Source organism: Glycine soja, chromosome 7, assembly GCF_004193775.1.
Source record: "Glycine soja cultivar W05 chromosome 7, ASM419377v2, whole genome shotgun sequence".
Classification (NCBI taxonomy): domain Eukaryota; kingdom Viridiplantae; phylum Streptophyta; class Magnoliopsida; order Fabales; family Fabaceae; genus Glycine; species Glycine soja.
The window spans coordinates 36,436,738-36,458,624 of record NC_041008.1 but is presented as its reverse complement, the minus strand read 5'-3'; the positions used below and the strand labels follow the sequence as shown (position 1 = coordinate 36,458,624).

Sequence of the window (21,887 nt, the reverse complement as noted above, 5' to 3'; positions counted from 1 at the left end):
CAAGAATAATATTTACATCACTATTAGAATGCGTCTAAAAATATACATCACATTTCCCCATATGACATAAGATTGAAGTCCCATTCTTATTGTCACTGTCCACATGATCTTTCAAACAATATTTGCATTTACTCCTCACTTTTCCATCACTATGTATAGCAGGTTTGTCAAAAAATTCCACACAAGTGATGAATAATTTCTAGCCCTCTTTTTTGGCATTTTAGACTCAATGGGTTCATCTTCATGAATAACATTTTCATGCACATCCACATCATTACTCTCATTGTCATTCTCATCAACATTAACTTCAAAAGAATCCATATTTAAAAGCTGGAATAGTAAAATTAAATGAACTCAATTCTAAATTCAAATAAATGACACGCAAACTCAATTCATCATGTTTATAACTTGCAAATCAAGAGTTACGTGGTTCATTCCCTTATCCCATGATTTTATCATATAATAATAATTAGAGAAATGACTTCTTTGAAAGTTAATTTTAATTATAGGTATACCCTTTAAATATAAAAACCATTTTAAGAATACTTTGTACAATCTCCATAGTCCATATATAAAAGTAAACGAGATACTTTTCATTCTAAAGTTATAGACTTTTCTCATTTTTCTTTTATTTTAAGACTATTCTCCTTCTAGAAATTTAAGGATGTCAACTGTCCATATTACAACAGCAGTGAATCTCTTAGGCATCCATTGAGCATTCCACATAAAGCCCCAATTTTAGAAAGAAAAAAAAGCCCCAACAAAAATAGGACAAAAATAAATTCTAGACAAAGAGAATAGAAGTACCTTGCGTGGTGGCACGGTGGTGGCGCGGTGATGGCCCAAGGCGTGCGACACAAAGGGATGCGTGACTACGTGAGGCATGTCCTATCGTGTGGAGAAGAAATGTTGCAACCATGAGGAGAAGAAGAAAGAAAAGTTGTGGTGTGTTATGTGTTTAGTCGAATTAGGTTTGTAAGAGAGAGAGAGCAGAATTATGCCTATGTCTATGTCTAATTGTCTATGTGACGATTAATATTATTATAAAATTATTATAAATTTATAAATAATAGTGGTCCTTAAAGTGAAAGAGAGAAAATCCAAGGTACTAAAAGGCACTGTGGCTGGTTGCAAGACAAATGGATAACACCACGTGTCTATCTTTAGAAAACAAGGTGTTGTAGTTGGTGGATTTCTCAAACCATGGATTAAGTGGGGTGGGCCCAAAAATACTGTATAACCATGGATTATTTAAAAAAATTGGTCCGTTACCTGTGACACCCTCTACCCCTCACATATATACTAATAAAGGAATAAAAATTCAAATACTAATTAAAAGTATTTTTAAAACATTTTTAAATACAAGCCTTTCAAAGGGGTAAAAGGCTCACATTCACTTTCTTCTACATCATATTCAAACATGTCCAAATAAATAATAAAGTCATCTCGGCTCAAACAAGGTCGCCTAAGCTTTATACAATTAATATAGAACCTATATCCTAATGTTACATCCTATCAAAGCGTTGTGTTTCCGTGTCCTCTAGCATGAGGTTCTTCATAGTCATCCACCTATTCATCTACTCCCCCGAACACAAAGTTCAAGATCATCACAGGATCCAAACACAAACAACAAACCGGGAGTGAGTTATCGCATTCCTAGCTACTAGAGAGAAACAAGACAACATATAGTAGCCAAATACAATTTACTTAGCATATCTCACATTATTTCATCACTTTGTCATTCAAAATTTACTTTTCAATCATCAATCACAATACACAAGAATCACACACTCCGATCAAGACATAATAACACATCAATTTCTTAATAAACAATTAGCAAGCGTATGCAATAGTTATGCTAAGACTCAAACTTATATGCAATGTGGTACCATGTCAATGAAAAACCTTGTCGGGCGCCTAGGAGTACATGACAAGACAAACCACACACTAGCAAGTCAAGTCACTCTCACTAGGTAATATCATAGGGAGACCAGTCAGGGTCACAGTGTTTTGCGAGAATGCTCCAACCATATGGGATCAACATAGGCTTAAAGGAGCACTCAAACCGTGTGACCCCCAAGGCCTACACTCCGAAGAGTCCGTCAGGGCCTCTCCCTCCTGATTCAGGTCCAACCCAAAAAACATTTTAGTACACAGACTCTATCTATGAATTGTACAAAACACACGACTCCTCAATTGTTCTCAAAATAGTTTTTGTATATTGTTCCTTTTTGGGTATAAGGCTTGACTATGTTGCATTTCTATATTTCGTTTGAACAAGATATTATTAAGCTTGAAGGACCCAAGAAGCTTTTTCACAATAGTTTCTTTCAGACTTCACACCAATTTGTTTCAAACATGAAATTTATTTTTACCTAAAATTCGTCTTGCTTTTGCTTATTTTAATTGTTGAAATTTGTTTTACTTATGAGGTGTTTGACAAAATATTTCTAATAGAATCAAGGTCTTTTTCGGTTTAATTTTTTAGTTTTAGTTTTTGTATATTGTTCCTTTTTCGGTATAAGGCTTGACTAGGTTGCATATCTGTGTTTCATTTGAACATGACCTTATTGAGCTTGAAGGACCCGAGAAGCTTCTTCACAATAGTTTCTTTCAGACACATCGGTTTGTTTCAAACATTAAATTTATTTTTACCTAAAATTAGTCTTGATTTTGCTTATTTTAATTGTTGAAATTTGTTTTGCTTATGAGGTGTTTGACAAAATGTTTAATTTCTAATAGAATCAAGGTCTTTTTTGGTTTAATTTTTTAGTTTCAGATTTTGTATATTGTTCCTTTTTTGGTATAAGGCTTGACTAGGTTGCATTTTTGTGTTTTGTTTGAAAATGACTTTATTAAGCTTGAAGGACCCGAGAAGCTTCTTCACAATAGTTTCTTTCAAACTTCACACCGATTTGTTTCAAACATGAAATTTATTTTTATCTAAAATTAGTCTTGCTTTTGCTTATTTTAATTGTTGAAATTATTTTTCTTATTTTGACAAAATGTTTCTAATAGAATCAAGGTCTTTTTTGGTTAAATTTTTTAGTTTCAGTTTTTGTATATTGTTCCTGTTTTGGTATAAGGCTTGACAAGGTTGCATTTTTGTGTTTCATTTGAACATGATCTTATTAAGCTTGAAGGACCCAAGAAGCTTCTTCACAATATTTTCTTTCAGACTTCACATCGATTTGTTTCAAACATGGAATTTATTTTTACCTAAAAAAGTCATTGGTTCGTATAGATGTTCCTTTTCTTTGCTTGCTTATGATTTTGGGTGTTTATACACTGGTTTGGTTATACATATATTTTTGTTTAAAAACAAAAATCCTTTTCCAGTAAAAGTTTTTCTTTTCTTTCTTTTCTATGATGAAATGCGCTAGCTTGTTGATTTGTTGTGTTTCATTTTTTTGGGTCATTTTATGTTCTTATTTTGGTTGATGTTTCCTGAAACATTTAAATATTTCTTTTTATGTAGGCTTAACAAAATGTCATGTGGTATTATAATGCTCACTTTAGTGGCATAACAAAATGTCATATGGTATTATAATGCTTAATTTGGTGGCATGTGATATACTTAATACTAAGTTTTGAGCTTTGTTTCTATTTCATCCATTCAATTTATATTCTTATTCGTTCCCATTGTTTATAAGACTAGGAACCTGTATTTCAAAATTAAGATTGAACATATGTGAAAATAAACTAAACCAAGTGAACTAATATACTTTTATTGTCCAGGATAATGGATAAAGAGAACAATTCTAGGAACAATGATGCAGCTCAAGCACGACTGAGAAGGAAGATTATATTACATGACAAACATGTATGTAAACCTTCCGTTGGAGAAAAAAGTAAAAATTTATGTGTTGAGACACAATCTAGAAGAAGGACACCACTAGGTGCTATAACACCAAACATAATCAGCCAACAGTCTAAGATTAATAATCATATTATTCAAGTGTGCACTCAACCAAGTCCCACTTATAATTATTTTCAAAGTCATCGATGCACAACTGTGATGCACTTGGCAGGGGTCAATTTAAAGTCAAGGTTTGATGCTTCCAATGTGAATAACTCCACTAATGATTACAATGAGAAAACCTGCAATCTGGTGGAAGATTTGTCAAATTTGAACTGTTCAACATCAACATTGTGATCTTTTGAAGGAACAACAAATACCAATTTTTAAGATGAAATACTGATCTTGATGAAGATAACAATGCATAATATATCAGATCTTTTCCTCAGTTGGAACGGATACAAGGTACAAGATTAAAAATAATTAAGAGCTTTGGTATGCTTTTTGTCACCTGATTAGTTTATCCATGTTACACACAATTTTTTTTTCATAATGCAGAAATAATTTCTAAAAATAATTTCGATTCTGAGGAAGATGACCTATTTACCAATTCCACAACAATTTTTGTTGATGACATACTAGAAGGTATTGTATATTGTATATTGGTTATCAATTTAACTTGAGTCTCAATATCTAATATCATCTTTATTCATTGTAGGATATTTTGATATTGGGGATCCAATAATCCAATGTACACATTGCCAAGCTTATATGTGGTATCAAGAAAGAACACAGAAACACAAACACACCACAATCCCCAAATTTTATCTTTGTTGTGGTGATGGCAAAGTTCAACTCCCTCTTTTGAAAGATCCACCTCCTATGCTCCAGTATCTTCTATTTGATAACAATGCTAATGATAGCAAAAATTATCAACAACATATTAGGATCTATAATATGATGTTTGCATTTACATCACTAGGGGCTAAGCTTGATATATCTATTAACAATGGTGAAGGACCACCAACCATAAGGATATAAGGTCAATCATGTCACCGAATAGGGAGTTTGTTACCTCTTCCTGGCCATACGCAAAAGTTTGCACAACTTTACATTTATGATACAAAAAATGAGATACATAATCGGATTCAATCAATCAGGTATGTATAAACCTTTTCATAACAATGATTAAAATTTTAATGTAGTTTATTCTATTATCTTAGTGTCAAATACTATACTAGCAATGCCTTAATGATACTTTAATTAATGTAGGAACCAAAAGAACATAGATGCTGAAATTGTGTCTAAGTTATCAGTCATGCTAGATGAATACAATGTACATGCAAAGTCCTTCAAAATGGCGAAGGAAAGGCTAAAAACTAAACCTATTCATGATCTGAAACTGGTGCTAATTTCTAACAGAAGTAAAGATGGTAGAATATATAACATACCATCTATACTTGGAGTTGTTGCCCTAGTTGTTGGGGATGTTGATACAGGTTCAAAGAGAGATATTATAATGGAGATGCAGAGTGGAAAACTTCAACGAATTGATGAATTGCATACTAGTTATTTAAGTTTTCAATACCCTCTTTTGTTTCCTTATGGTGAAGATGGTTACAGACATGATGTTCTTCACCAATCAACATATACTTCTCAAAAAAGGATTTGACTTACAATCAGGGAGTGACTGTGTTTTAGAATCCAAACTCGAGCAAATAAGGCACAAACTCTACTTCGGTCTAGGAGAAATTTTCAGCAATTCCTGATAGATGGTTATGCAATTCTAGAGGTAGAGAGACTTAATTTCATTAGAAGGAATCAAGCAAAACTAAGAGTTGACAAATATTGTAACTTGATTGAATCACAGCAAGGTGTCCAAATTGAAGGTTCAAGTAGAGGAAAAAGAGTGATTTTACCTTCATCATTCATAGGAGGTCGATGCTACATTGATCAACTTTATTTTGATGGAATGACTATATGTAGCCATGTTGGATTTCCATATTTGTTTGTTACTTTTACATGTAATCCCTGCTGACCGAAAATTGAACCTAAGTTATACTATTTAGTGAAAGCTCACATGATTCATGGTCCCTGTGGTTCATCCAACAAATCATCACCATGCATGAAAGGTGGAAATTGTTATAGGTATTATCCTAAGAAGTTCCAGAATTCAACCATTGTTGATCAAGATGGCTATCCGGTCTACAGGCAATGAGATAATGGTCATATTGTTTTGAAAAATGGTGTAATAGTTGACAATCGTACCATTGTCCCTTACAATCCCAGGTTATTATTAAAGTTCCAAGCACATATTAACATGGAATGGTGTAACCAGAGTACCTCGATTAAGTACTTATTCAAGTACGTCAACAAGGGTTATGATAGGATTACAACAGCCATCATTCCAACTGAGCACCAAGTATCATGTTCTGGTGGGGTGGTTGATGAAATTAAGCAATACCTGGATTGTGTGTATATATATATATATATATATATATATATATATATATATATATATATATATATATATATATATCACCAGCAAAAGCTTGTGGGAGAATTTTTTCTTTTCCTATTCATAGCAGGAAACCAGCTGTTGAAAGGTTATTCTTTCACTTACCTGGTGAACAAGCAGTTTATTTTAAAGATAACGAAGTGATTGATGATGTTCTTTTAAACCCAAGTGTTACCGAATCGAGGTTCACCTCTTGGATGGATGAAAATAGAAAATATCCAAAGGCAAAGAATCTAACCTATACTTTTTGAGAAAATTGTTTGTGACTATGTTGTTGTCAAATAGCATTAATAAACCCGAAGATTTCTGGATAAAATTCTGGCATTGGCTTTCAGATGGGATTTTGTTTCAACAAAGAAGAATGTCAAATATTCAAGATAAATACTGAATCAAGTATTGACAAATATGAGTCATGTGTTTACTATTTGTGTTTGATTACTTATTATAATGTGTTATGTGTATAGATTTGCAGTTTACTAATCAAGAGTTACAAAATTTAACTTTGATTGAGATTGAGAAATTACTAGAAGAAAAATAGAAAAAGCCTAAAGGACTTTCCATCGATACCTTATCGACAACATTATGTCACAACACATTTGGGAAATAGGTTGATTTATGCAGAGCTGGATTATGATGTTACTGAATTGAAATCTCAATTCGATAATTATTTTAAATCTCTTACAGGTAAAAGAAAACTTTTAAATGTACAAATAAAGGATGTATTGATTAAATTTTTCATTTCAAGTACTATTTTTTCTTCTCTAATATGAAGTATTTTATTTAACTACGTCTACAGATGAGCAAAGAAATATATTTGAAAGAATTATGACAGTTGTGGATAGATAGGAAGGTAGGATGTTTTTTTTCTATACGGCTATGGTGGTACAGGAAAAACCTTTGTGTGGAAAACATTAACTTCTGCATTAAGAAGTCAACGACAGATTGTTTTAACAGTGGCTTCAAGTGGAATAACATCATTGTTGTTACCTGGAGGGCAAACTGCACACTCTAAATTCAAGATTCATGTTCCTACTTTTGATGACTCAATTTGCAATATTCACCAAGGTAGTGAATTAGCTTAGCTTTTGAAAGTGACAAAGTTGATTATATGGGATGAAGCACCTATGGCCCATAAATTTTACTTTGAAGCACTGGATAAAAGCTTGAGAGACATCATGAGACTTGGTAATGAATCATCTACAATATTTGGAGGAAAGGTCATTGCTTTTGGTGGAGATTTTTGTCAAATCTTACCGATTGTTCCAAGAGGAAGCCAATCTGATATTGTTCATTCAACGATTAATGCATCATATGTATGGGATCATTGTGAGGTGTTGATTTTGACAAAAAATATGCATTTGCAATCTAGTATGGACAACTTATCTGCAAGTGAACTTAGCAACTTTTCCCAATGGATACTTGATATTGGAGATGGAAAAATTTTTGAACCAAATGATGGTTTTGCTATAATAGAGATCCCGCAAGAGCTTCTCATCTCAGATTTTAATGACCCTATACATGGCATTGTCAACAGCACCTACCCAAATCTTGATACATGATAAAGAAGGAAGACCATTGAATACTACAACAAATGTAGTCTTCAAAGAAGTGTTCCATAATCTTTAATTGGTAAAATTCTGATTATATCACACATGAAAAGCACTTTATGTTATGACTTCCAACTTTTAGTAGTTCAAACTAATATTGAGGTGTACATTCTACTTTGACTTAAGTCTTATTTCAATCTCAAGTTCTACTTTAAGGAATGTGATGGATGATTTTGGCGATGTCTTGTCCAATTCATCAGTTTCACACTCTTCTAGAAATGTAAGTTGTTCTAAACATCTATTGCAACTTTCAGTTCTATTTCATTTAATTAAATTTAATTTTAGTTTTCATCTTGAACTACCACTAAAAGAATTACTCATAAGATTTTATGAATATGATCAATACGATGATTTACTCAATTAGGTAATTGAATTTGCAGGTTAGGAAATCAAAACACGAGACTACCAATGATTAATTTTTTGGGTTACATTTTCATAATAGAACGTTTAATCTTTTATTTTGTTGCATATCTTTTCACTCATTGTTCTTAATTATTGTTTTAAAAATTGAACGGCTTCAACCTCAAGAGGGTGGAGAATGTGATCAGTTTCCCAAACCTCAGTCACCTGATGCAACCAACTAAAAAGAGATCTTATTTGAAGCAACATTGACCAAGTACAAAGCAATATGAAGCCAATTCATATGGTTAATTTTTTTGTCTTTCACTTATTTTATTTTCACTTTTAATTTGGAATAAAATTATTTCAATTCTTTGCATACCCAAAAATTTTGGTGGCTATTATATTTCATTTTTGCCAGAACTTACCCTTCCATGTTGCGAATTTCTTAATGCAAGCTAAATCTAATTCAATCATTTTTTAGTTCTTGGGTGGAGTTATTACTGAATGCAAAGGTCTGATCCATCAACTTCACAAGAACACAATGAAGATTGAAAAAGATTGGAAACATTACTGCAAATATAGCAAACTACAGAAGGGAGACAAAATTCTCTCTACCCTTGATCCTGCAATGGAAAAGGTGGTTGGAGTGACAAAAGTTAACTACAAGTTATTGGGTTTGGGTTTAATGTTTTATTTTACAACAATAGTTTCACTTATTATAACATTTTGTGTTTATTATTGTTGTACCTCTTTTGGTTTTCCATTGCTAAAATGGTTTTTCTAAAATGTCAGCATGTCTTGACTTACAATGACATACATATAATGATTATAAGTTATGGTATAAAGTCTCTGATTTGGATCAATTATCAACAACGCTCTTATTCTTATCTTTTACTACCTTAGCATATGATGTTTTAGGTTTGGATGAGTTATCGATAATTCTCTTATTCTTATCACAAACTTCCTTAGTATATAATATATTCTTTCCAAATAAAAAAATATGATTCCACATCTAACTTAAAAGACAATTGAATTGAGTTAAAGACACTATCATGGTTGTCAAACTCTAAAGTCAACTCGTAGACTCTTACGAGTTTAAGAGTTTACTTCAATCCCGCGAGTTGACTCGGAAGCAAACTCGTTTTTGAGCATACTCGGAGCAGACTCGGTGGACTCGGAGTGGACTCATGTAAACTCGTAAGAGTTTACGAATTGACTCTAGAGTTTGACAATCATGCATAAGTGTTCAAAATTAAAGCATTTAAATAATTTAAAAAAGCACAAATGTCTTCAAAGAAGCATGTCCAATCCTCTAATAGGATCATCTCCATGAATATCATCACCATCTCCATCATCATCAAGGTCTTCCTCAAATTGTGCATCATCATTAAGTTCCACGAAAATTAAATTATCTAGATCAAAAGTTTAAAATAGATATCAAATATGCTATATTAGAAATAGTTAAAACTTAAAATAATACACAAGCAAATTTTAAATTTGAGAAAGTTCAGAAATTATACCTTTTCTTGGTGTTATTAAAGTTGCTTTTTATCTTCTCCTTTTCATTTTCCATCTCATCATATATGAAAAGTATAATTCTGTTGAATTTCAGTAACAAGATAGATCCAACTCCAACATTGTAGGGTCAGTTGTTGTGTTTTGTAATAGATTAATATGAAGTATGAAGTATGAATTATGAGCTTATTGTCATTTGTTTGCAAATTGATGTATTTTGAATATATTTACTTATTATCCATATTTTTTTTTACGAAGTAGACTCTTACGACTCTACGAGTTGACTTGTAGAAGCTCTCGCGAGTCTACGTAAACTCTCGATATTGATAACCTTGGGCACTACACATATTATTATCAATTAATTCAATTAAATTCTTAAAAGTACTACACGAATGATAATAGAGAATGTGCACATGTGTAAATATAAAGGACGTTCGTGCAGATGCACGGGTAGAATACTAGTTGTTTTATAAAGGAGTAATAGATGTTTCCATAACAAACAAGGAGATAAACTAAATATGGTCACAAGAATGAACCTTTGAGCAACAATAAATCTTTGAATGTTTCCATTAACAAAATTTCAATCCTCTTCAACCCCTTCATCTCAATGTTGTCTTAAAAAACTAACCTAAAAGCTACTTAAGACATTATCCTCATTGAGTCACACTGAAATCATTTAGAGTCTAAACTCTACAAAATCTACAATTTTTTTATACAATGATCACACTAAAGTTTGAACCTCAAACCTGTTGCATACTATTCCAAACTCTCATCACTAGGCTGACCCTAGTGGTTATCTACAGAATCTACATATGTATTTTGCATAACTATAATTTTATTTTTTTTAATTTGATTTCAAAAACTAGTGTAGCATCATCGCACCAAAAAAACAAAATATTATTCCATGAAAATTAAATAATGTAATAATTCATATCCTTGAGAAATTTAGCAAGGCCATCAATGAGCACAGCAATGCAGATAACATTGAATCACAATAATCTTTGACTACATGATTTTGTATGTGAAAACTTTTCCCAGAACAACAGATAGATGACCATGAGATCGTATAATTTCCGTATATGATATCGACTTTTATTTTAGATTAGCTAGTATCATCACTTGCAATAGAGAATAATTCGCAGTTCTCATTTAAAGAACTAAACTGTAGTAGAAAAGAATTACAAACATTCCATGTAATGCTTCAACCATGTTGAATTAGTGTAACAGAGTTTTTAAGTCCCTACTCTAATTTTCTATGCATCGGAAATTAGGAATATACAAGTAGAATATTTCAGAGGATGGATACAAAAATATTCAAGAAAGCCTTCATTTTGCAACCATAGCAGTGACTCTAGTAAAATGAATCTGTGGAAGTACAGAAATCAAACAAGTACTAGAAACAGGTGTAAAAGCACAATCTGGCCAGGAAAACTCCCTTAAAAAACCTTCTCCAAACCATGATCATCAATGTAGTATCATTCTTTTTCATTCATCTGAATCACTATTGAAGTTAATATCTTCAGTTTCCTTTGCATCCTGCTCCTTTGTCTCATCACCTGCTTCAGCAAAATCTTTATTTTCTATGACATATGGCTCAACCAATTTCCAGAACCAAGTTGAATTGCTTCCCAGAATACCAATCCAAAAAACCCTTCCTTTCCTCTTGACTTTACAATCCATGGACATGCCTTTAAATTTTCTGACAATGTTCTCAACACCCTCACGACTTCCCTTTACTTTCAGCAAAATATCCCCTGATGAATTTCGATGGCCACCATACATGTACCAGTATGCAAGAACACATGGTGACAACCACCTATGGACTAGTTTTGGAATACTAGGTTCACCTTTTGACCAAAACTGATCTGCATAAAAGCCAAAATGAGAGCTTGCAATGGTGCAAAACTTATCCGGTATGTTTTCACTATTGTCACCTGGCTTACAAGTAGGATGCAGCCACTCAAAAAACAGGTGATATATATGACTCTTCAGGACATAATGGCTGCCGGAATTGCCATCAAAATCAAAACGAATAATGTGATTCCTCCTTCGGTCATCAGAATCAATTCGCAAACCACCTAAAAGCAACCCAATCATGATTTCTCTTTGCTCTTTGCTTAACTTCATGCTTATTGGTCTTTTAACAACTTTCCTTTTCAAGCTCAGGATATAGTCAAGCTGTTCCATTAATGAGGATTCAATTTCATACTTTTTTAGACACATAAAGTCATAGACCTTCTCTGCCTTTAAGTGTTTTCCTGAAGACAGGTATCCACTTAAGATGATGTTACATGATCGAGCATTAACACCGATGGTCGCATCATGATTCATTTGGTTAAATATATCCTCGGCCTTGTCAATATTACCTATTTTCACCAAAGAATTCAGATATATACTGTATATAGCACAATTAGGACGACATTTCTCCAAGCACTTGTAGAATGACTCTTCCAGTTTGTCATGTAATTCCAAATTGAAGTACATGCTTAGTAAATAAACATACGATGGCGTAAGGGGCTTCAGATCACTCTTGACAAAATCTGCCATGATTGATTCGGCCAATTCTGATTCTTGTGCTTTGCATAGTATCTCTATTATTTGATTATATGCTGCAACATCTGTTCTACCTAGTTTTGACTGCATTTCCCTGAATATATCCAATGACTTCATCGGCATGCCAACCTTTGAGTAGACTTCCATTTTATACACAAAAGCCAGAGCTGGGGGGTCATTTTCAAACTCGAGAAGTTTGACCCAACTCTTTTCTGCTTCCTCCACCTCCCCTTCCCTTGCACAAGCCCTCAAGATTGATAATAGCACCTCTCTATCCTCCTCAAATCCAGCACGGAGCATTGCTTCCCTCAATTCTGCTATCCTTTCTTTATCTATGGAATCCTGATAGCTATGCAGCCAAATTAGGCCCCCATAAATTTCTTTATGCACATCAAGTCCAGTTGTAACCAAATGATGATATATAAACTCAGCTTGCTTAAGGTAATTCTTTGACAAGATCCCCGGATTGCTTACAAGAGCTTTGAAGACGGAATTATGTATGCTAAGACGGGGTTGGTAACCACCCAACTGAATCATCCGATTGTAAATGCTGCATGCTTCATCCAAACAACCTTGAACAGGAGCACTGAGATAAGCAACAACTAATATATGGAAGGTTGACTCACTAGGAACACGGCCTTGATTAATAATATCATCAAATACCTCACGGCACTTTGAAAACTTTCCCTCTTTACCCATGTAATCTGCTAGCTTGGTAGCAAGAGCAAAATCAAATCGATACCAATTACGTTGCATCATCCACTTGTATACCTTTAGGAAGGACAAAAGTAATTAAATTTGTGAAAAAACCTAATAGCTCATGATGAAATTTTGTAAAATGTTCTGGTCAAGTAATCAAGCACATAATATTTACAGCCAAGTATCAATTCCAATTTCGAACCATTAGACGAAATAAAGAACGAACAACCAATTCACAGGAAGGAAGATGGACACATTTAGTAAAACAACAATTCCAGGTTCAAAAACTTTCCATGACAAATAACAATACAAACTAGCGACAGGGAAGCTTTGCACCATTCAATATGCCACACCAAAAATTTATATTAGCCAATAAGAATAGAACGGATTTTCATGTTATCATGCTCCCAGTCACGGAACTTCAGAAATCTAGTTACACCACCTAAGTTAACCAATATCAGCAAAAGCATTCCCTGAATCTACAATAAACTACGACCAAGACCCAATTTCAAAGCACTCGAACTCCATCAAGATGCCAATTTCTTGATTTTCTAGAACAACATTTTCAATACATAATCATTCTCTCACCATTGGCATCCCTTCCGCCATTCTCACAAAAACCATTTCATGCACAACATTAAATAGAAAATCAGTAATGAATTTAATTTATATGCATCATAAAACTCTCACATACATCCAATAGGATTTGACTATCTTACCACATAATCCTATTCATTAATAAAATATGACGACAAGGTGAATTCCTATTAGATGGCTATGTAAAAATGTTTCACACCGACAATGCATATAAATTAAACTCACCCATAAGTATCCTCCAGTTGAAAGCCTAGGGTTCTTATCAATTCCTACAACATAATACGCAACTTCATCCCCAAAAGAGGCAAGTCTAGTTATTTTATTTCCCTGAAAATACTAATACTATATGCAAATTAGTCCTGCATGGGAAGGCACATTACACCTTCAAAGAACTAATTCTTAAAAACACAAATTTGAAGAGGCCAGAGTATTAACGCAAGTTTTTTTTTTTTTTGTGAACCCAAGGTATCTCCTACCAGAAGCTAAAGACTAATCTCTCAATACACTGAGATTCTGAGATTCATTTAAAAGACCAACCTCTTCCATCAGATCTTTTTCCATACACACTGACTCGGGAATTGAACTGCTGACTAAACGATTAAGAGACAACGTTATCAGACAACCATGCGAAACTATGTTGATAGTAATAATAATTAATAACACAAATTAGTGAAGATATAAGGTGGATTAGATGGTTAAGTGAGAAGAGAAACAGAGAAAGATAGTGGATTCTATCCCCTATGCCAACAAATCAATAAAACTAAAATTTTAAAAAATTAACATTTCTCAATAAAAAAAATAATAACGTAAGTTAGCACATTACTCTCTCCATCCGTGATTACAACATGGTCTTTAAAGATTTATTTGTCTCTTTTTTATAACACTTTTTTTTTACTTTCTACTTGATGCCTTAATTATTTTTTCATACATATTCTTATTTAATTTTTTTCTCTCAACATTAATAAGAGAGAATTAAGTAGAATATTAATAAGAAAGAATTAACTACATAAAAAATAAACATAAAAAATTTTAAAATAGTAATATTATTAATTGATAGATTTAATTTGATTAATTAAATTAATTATTTTTCTTTAACTATTTTTTTTAAAATGTGAATTAGTTGAAATGTTCCTTTTTAATTAGATACGGAGAGATTTATGGACGAAATTAAAAAATCAAATTTAAAATTATGGTAACAAGGTAGGAAGATGAAGAGTTACCTTGAATGCGGTTTCGTTTTCGCGAACGCGGAGGCAGTGGACAAGGACGTAGGTGGCGTCCTCCTGCCACATCCACTTCTTCTGCGCGTTCAGTATCCTCACCAGAGTCCCCGCCTTGTGCGCGGGCAGCTCCTTGCAGAGCCACGCCACCCTCGCCCTCCGCCACTCTTCCGGAACCGCGCTCAGCTCCCCCACCTCCACCTCCGGCCCCCGCAGCCCCCTCGCCTCCGCCTCCGCCGACCTGAGAACCTCCCTTTCCGGCACCGTCACGGCGAGGCGCGGGAAGAGCGGAGGAGCGGAGAGGAAGGGGTGGTGGAGATGGGAGAGAGAGAGAGCGAGAGAGTGGAGGAGGGTGGAGGAAGAGCGCATGGTTGGAGGATTAGGGTTTGGGGAAAGAGTAGTTAGTGGAAGTGGAAGAAGAAGGTCGTGACGTGTCACAAACCTCCCCACCATGCTCGGTTACACTCTGCTGCAGCTGCAAGGTTTGTGCTTCAGTGTCATATCATCCTTGTTGAAGCTGAAATGAGACTTGTGGGGAGAGTGAGTTTTTTCAACTTTCGGCCTGTTGGGTCTGTTTTGTCTCGGCCCAACTTAGATACCCTAGGGATGGATGAAAGCTTCATGGTGGGAGTTGCTATTCGCACTAGCAGTTTTTCTAATGACACTACCCACGTGGGTGCACCTTAGACATATCCCAAAACTGCCCCTGAAAAATTGAACAACGAAATCATGTTTATGTTAGTGCAATTTGGAGGTGAAAAAAAATTCACAATGAAAGTACATTTCCATGGTTAATTTTTTTCACCCCCAATTACACAATAAAAACATGATTTCGTTATATAGTGGGGTAACACAACGAAATTGTATTTCCATTGTGTTATTTGATTCCACCCCTCAATTATAAAACGAAATCATGATTCTATTATATAGTGTGATTTAACAATCATATTTATGACGATCTGACAAGCAAATAGTGTCCTTGTAGACCTCGATGCAATCTGAACAATCCATTTTGTCGGTGCAATCTTGGTCGTTGTTGATAATTGACTCACGAGAGAATACTACAAGATGATAATGAATACAATTGGTAAGAGGAAGCTAAATACATTGTGTTGGATCTTTCAACATATTGCATTGAAGATGGAGGGAGTAGTTCTTGTGTATTATGATAGTGATGTGGTATCAACTTCTAAGGGGGTATTGTTTAAATGTCCTAATGGTCTTAAATTCATAAAAATTAGTGAGGAAATGTCTCTTGCTACTTTGAGGGAAGCAATTATAGATGTCACAAGAGGTGGAAGAAGCTTATTTGAGGTTTTTTTTTACCATAAACATGTATATTTAGGTAATGATTGTGTTGAGTATGATTATATGGAGCTTAAAGACGACAATGAAGCGGGGAAGATGTTTTTCATCTTTTCACATTTTAGTTCTAAAAGTCCTATCAAGTTGTATGCAATGGTTGGCCGATCTCCAGAAGAAATCTTTGTCATGTTGCGTAAATCAGGACCTACTGAAGAGATCATTGTTTTGATGCATGGATCAATGACAAAAACAAGCTCTAATAAAGATCATAACTTTATATAATCATGTTTTTAATTGATGAAATAATGTTAGTAGTAGTTGTTGTTGTTTATTTTCTAAATTTAATCAAAATTTTGTTCTTTATTACATTTGTTATGATCTTTTTCACTCATTCAAGTATTAATCAAGTTTTTCGTAAAGATTCAGTTTTATGATTATGAAAGAAAGGGTGTTAATGAATGATCATGTTTAAGGAAAGATTAATTAAATATTGATTATATTATGAGAGATTTTTTACAAGACTTTCCATGACAATTTTCAAATTATCTTAGAACAATACATTTTTTACAACTGTTTTACCCCGAAATCGTCTTAGAATGCTATTTTTAAAAAAAATATATAAAATTGAGAATTCTAAAACTATTTTTTCAAAAACTGTTTTAAAAAGTAAATTTTTAAGATGATTTTTAGAAGAACCGTCTTAGAATGTTTTTTTAAAAAAAATAAAAAATAAGGATTTTAAAATGATTTTTTCATAAATTATCTTAAAAAATAAACATTGTAAGACAATTTTTCAGAGAGAACCATCTTAATATGTATATTTTAATAAAAATAAAAATATTAAAAATATTATTTTCTTTATATTTTTAAAACAATAAATAAAATAAAAATAGTGGAAGACAAAATAAACTTGCATAAATTGGACAATGAGAGATCAAAATGTGGCACCAAACCTTTCTGTTCTTAAGTTTTAAGTAACGTGCATTTTTTAAGATAAAATAGCTAATAGTTATTTTTGGATAAGATCACACTGCATTGCCGCAAGCTGTTTTCCATGAAAAATGTTTGGAGAAAGAAAACCATCCTGGTTTATAATCAACCATATAGCATACCACATCAATTTTTTCATGGAAAACAAAAATTCAACTTAAAAGAGTACATAAAATTTCCTGATATCGCCAAATTCAATTTAAGTAATACTAAATAAACCAACCATTTATATACTTATAATTCCTTTAAATGATATGGTCCCCTAAATTTTTCATGTGATAAATTTCAAGTGACATAGAGCATACCTTTCTTTCTTATAATAACAATAGGAAAAATCAATTAAGAAGTATCCCATACATATGACCTTTCCAACCTTCTCCACAGTTAACTCTCTTCCTTACGTGGCCCTTTGACCTTGAGAGAAGAGATAACTCTCTTCCTTGATATATCAGTGCAAGCAGTTTTTGTGTGAGATTTTGATCCCACTTTCACTTCTTCCTTCTTCCCTTGTCCCTTCTTATGCACCTTCAAAGGCCTGGATTTTTTAGATCCTTTGTTGTTTAACTTCTTCTCACTATCCCGCATACTGATATATTATGTACCAATCCTGAAACTTCAGCACAAAATGGGATCAAGTTACATTCAAGTTAATCCTATAGTGATAGTCTAGATTGAACCATTCCAACACAAACACAAATTTTGTATAAAAAGGACAACGATTAGACATAAATTGCACTTCGCAATGCAGATTAATGTTGCTTCTATCCATTGTTCAAATATAATTACTCAATAACCTTTATCATATTAAGAGAAGAAAAATGTTGACCCGTAAAAAAATGAGCACCACAATTGATCAAATACCTGATGAAATCAAGGTAGGATGAAACAGTGTCAAACATTATACGAATTGGCAAAGAGTGGAGCATTCATTACGTGGATAGTACTCGTAGAAGAAATAACATTGAATCATGAATCACTTGATGAATTGAGCAAAAAAGAAAAAGTCAGGGTATGATGCTTAAGACCCTGATCATTTAATTGCAAATAAGTTGTAACCAGTTATTCAAATCGAGAAGAAAAAAAAAACACAAGAACTGGTGATCAGAAGAAGAAGAACAAACACCAAACACCCCAAGCTGTAAAGAAACAAAAAAAGGCCATAACACAATGAGGCAAAAGACCTTGAGCTTGAATCCAAATGTCAAACCCCACAGGAGTTTAAGGCCAAATAAACAAAACCAACCAGTAACTTGTTCTGGATATTTGAAACTATGCAAGCTAAATTTATTATTTTTATAAAAAAAAATTAAAAATATATCATACATATATCAGTTTATGATTAAATAATACAGTAACGAATATTTTACACTATTAATATATAGATTATTTACTAATTTTTAATTAATAATGTCACAATCTTTTTCACCAACCATGTATCTAATTTAAAAATAAAAGTAGAGATATTGTAAAACGATTAAACTCAAAGTTTAAAATTAAAAGTAGAGATATTATAAATTGCAGTTAAATATAGCTGAAATGTTCGTGTAGTGCTCGACATAAATACATGTCTTCAGGACAAGATATAGCTACTATTTAGGAGCGTATTTGCTTCCGGAATTGGATTTGGTACAGTCATATACTATTTAAGACCCATATTTAAAGTAAAAGTAGGATTAGTCAATGAATGTTTTCTTACGGTGAGTCAATTTAAGAAACCTTTAAATTAAATTTTTTTTATTAGGAATTGATATAAAAAAGAATATTTTTTGGTCAAAATAAACTATAAAAAATGATTTTTGGTCATAATTTGATTATGAAAATCTATTGCTCTGACAATCAAAGTTCCAAACAACCCATATCTTCAAAAACAAAGATGTTTATTACTTTGAATGTTAAAGCAAATCAATCAGAATTCCCAACATGGTATATGCAAGCTATAAAGTTCTTAAGAAATCATAGATACCTAAAAGATGAAGATATAGCTAGGGCTGCAAGGTCATTGCCAGCACATTGTGGAGTGATTAATGTGTTCACAGAAAGAGGGGGCACTTGCTGTTGTTGTACCCCCGGTGCTCTTTCAGGACTAGTAATGGTAATAAATGTTAACATATATACTATAGCCTAGTTAATAAAAAAATGGCATGGCTAACATAGGCACATATAATATTGTTAGCATCACATAGAGGGAAAATAAAATGCCAAAGTGAAAAATATGATACCTTAAAAGCTTGCAAATTGAGGCGCTTGGTTGTTAAACACTTGTGAAGTCGATCCTCCACTGAACCTAGTACCTGAAAGCCCCAGAGTAGCAGAGTTCAATACCGAACAATTTGCAAAGCCAGAGGACAGAGGTGTACGTCCATTCAATGTGGAGCTCTGCTGCTGAAAGCTAAGGTTCTGCAACAATGGATTGTATTGGTTTCCTTGATCATCTTGTGCCCAAAGGGACGACCTTTCAAATTTGAAAATGAATGATACTTTACTGAGTTAATATAGAAAATAAGAAATTATTGTAGAACTCATAAGTAATGATCAACATTTGAGATTAATGTACTGCATTTGGTAAAGAATGTCGCATCATCTTCAAGTATAAAAAATAAGAAATTATTGTAGAACTCATAATCAATTTTACTTCTAATCTCTTGGTCTGACAATCCCAATAATTAGGAAAAATTGAAAAAGATTATCTACAACATAAACACGAAAAGATGGATCATAAGAGTTAAAAACTAAATTTATCATTGTCATATCATATACTTATTTTAGTGCCATCTTTGACTACCTTGCATCTTGCATCTTCTTCAACCAATTTCATCAGCATGTTTCTTCGTTCTTTGCTACTGTTTGTGGCATCAAATATCCCAACCTAAATCCAAATTAAAACTTATGCAAAATAACATGAAAGAACACATTAAAGTAACAAAAATATCATGATCTTACCTGGCCACCTTCTCGCATCCAAGAGATCATATCTTCAAATGCCAGGTGCTGCTACCTAATGGATCGTGATACATTAAAACTATGTACACAGAGAAAGGGTCAGTTGTCACAAACTCACAATTAAATTGTTCTAATTAAATAATTAAGAAAAAGGAAACGGAGGATTACAAAGTAAAATGAAGGTGACCAAGAGGATGGGTTTTATTTTGATCTTACCTCACCACCAGTCTTAGGTGCTGAATTTATACAAACCCAAATGCAAACTCACAAATACATTCTGCTGGTTCCTTAAAATAAATAATATTAATAACACAACCTTTGACACTGCGACTTGGAAATTCTTTCAATTGGAAAAACAAACCCCTTAAAAAAAACTCAAACTCCTATGGCTCTAAATATAATTGCTGATTAGAAAAGAAAAATAAAAGAGAGTAAGAGTAGCAGGACATTATTACAGTGAATTGAAGACAGAAACAAAACAAGATATAGGTAGCTTGAGGAGGGTCATATTATATAAATGATAATCATTGATCGACATCGCAGGGTGTAACTCCGCTTAACATAGAATCCGTAGTGCGCAATTTTGATGGCCCCAGCCTTCAACCTCACTCTGCCCTGAAATATCAGCCTCAGACCCACGACCCCATAAGCCTCATCCACCGCCAGCCAGTGAGACACCTCTACCAACACCGGAAGCGGCATGCCTTCGATCAATGGCGACACGACACCAAGCTTCGCTTCTCCTGGTGTAGAGGCGGCAGCAAAACCTGAAGCGTTATAGCCTGGTTCCTGTACGAGACAAAGGCGGAGAACCACTAGGGATTAAAACTAAGGACAATAATACTATATCAGTAACACAAAATCACAAATTTTGCAATCACAAGGCACAAATCAGAATAAAACCCTAATAATAAAAGTTCAAAACCTCATCATCGTCGGGCTTGCAAACGGTCTCGTCGTGTTCCCTCGTGTTCTCAATGGTGCGAGAATCGTCACCCATATGTAACCAATAACCTTCTTCTCCGGAAGGAAGCTTCAACGGCTGCCCTGGACACCTTCGACGGCGGCAGTGATCACCTTCAACAGCGGCGTTGGACACCTTCGTCGGCGACACGAGCGAGAGAGGGCGCAAAGAGACTATGAGAGGATGCGAGCTAGTGAGACAGGGTGAGATACCGAGAAATGGCAAGAGTATAAAAGCCAAAATACTTGAGCTTCAAAAACGTTTTTGAAAACTGTCTTTGAATTAGGGATTTCAAGTACGGTTTTCCAAAGAACTTTTTTTATTTCAAAATTTGACGTCATTGAAAAAAAAAATCATTATAATTTTACTGATATTTACAAAAATGTCATTTGTATCGACGACTGTTTTGATAAAACCATTGTGAATTCACCGTCTTTGTTTCTCATGTTTTTAAAGTGTGAAGAAAATACCAAATTGATCAAGCATATTCTTAGATGTTTGTGCTTCCAAAGGATGAATTTCTTTGATACTTTGTTAATGATGGGGCTCCAAGTCTGCATTCTCCTAGGTTGACACCAATTGGGATTTCCAAGTAAACAAATAGGAATTGCAAAACTTTACAATTCAAATATCTTGTAAATCTTCCCATAGTTTCTTCCTTCACTCCCACCAATCTACCAAATCTACTTTTATGAAAATTGATTTTCAAGCTAGACACAAGTTTAAAACACCTCAATGTACTCATAATCACCACCACATTATTAGTGGTCATCTCCCCAATAAATACTGTGTCATCCGTATATTAGACTAGCTTGGTATTATATTAATTTGATTATAA

The 21,887-nt window shown here is 33.5% G+C and overlaps 1 protein-coding gene and 1 long non-coding RNA gene across 3 annotated transcripts; both read right to left on the bottom strand.

Annotated features, from left to right (window-relative positions):
- Positions 1–10,906: 10,906 nt before the first annotated feature.
- On the bottom strand, positions 10,907–15,379 carry LOC114419386 (pentatricopeptide repeat-containing protein At2g15820, chloroplastic-like). Its single transcript, XM_028385036.1, has 2 exons — positions 14,851–15,379; positions 10,907–13,105 (listed from the first exon to the last, which is right to left on the bottom strand). Exons 1-2 carry the CDS (start codon positions 15,301–15,303, stop codon positions 11,267–11,269), a joined length of 2,292 nt encoding a protein of 763 aa, XP_028240837.1. The 5' UTR covers positions 15,304–15,379; the 3' UTR covers positions 10,907–11,266.
- A 1,964-nt stretch (positions 15,380–17,343) lies between these two features.
- Positions 17,344–21,347, bottom strand: LOC114419385. Of its 2 annotated transcripts, none has more exons than XR_003668249.1 (5): positions 21,011–21,347; positions 20,086–20,874; positions 19,928–20,011; positions 19,365–19,597; positions 17,344–17,758 (listed from the first exon to the last, which is right to left on the bottom strand). It is a non-coding gene; the product is annotated as an uncharacterized LOC114419385 (long non-coding RNA). The 2 variants fall into 2 exon arrangements; XR_003668250.1 differs by having other exon boundaries at positions 19,928–19,985.
- Between the last annotated feature and the right edge of the window lie 540 nt (positions 21,348–21,887).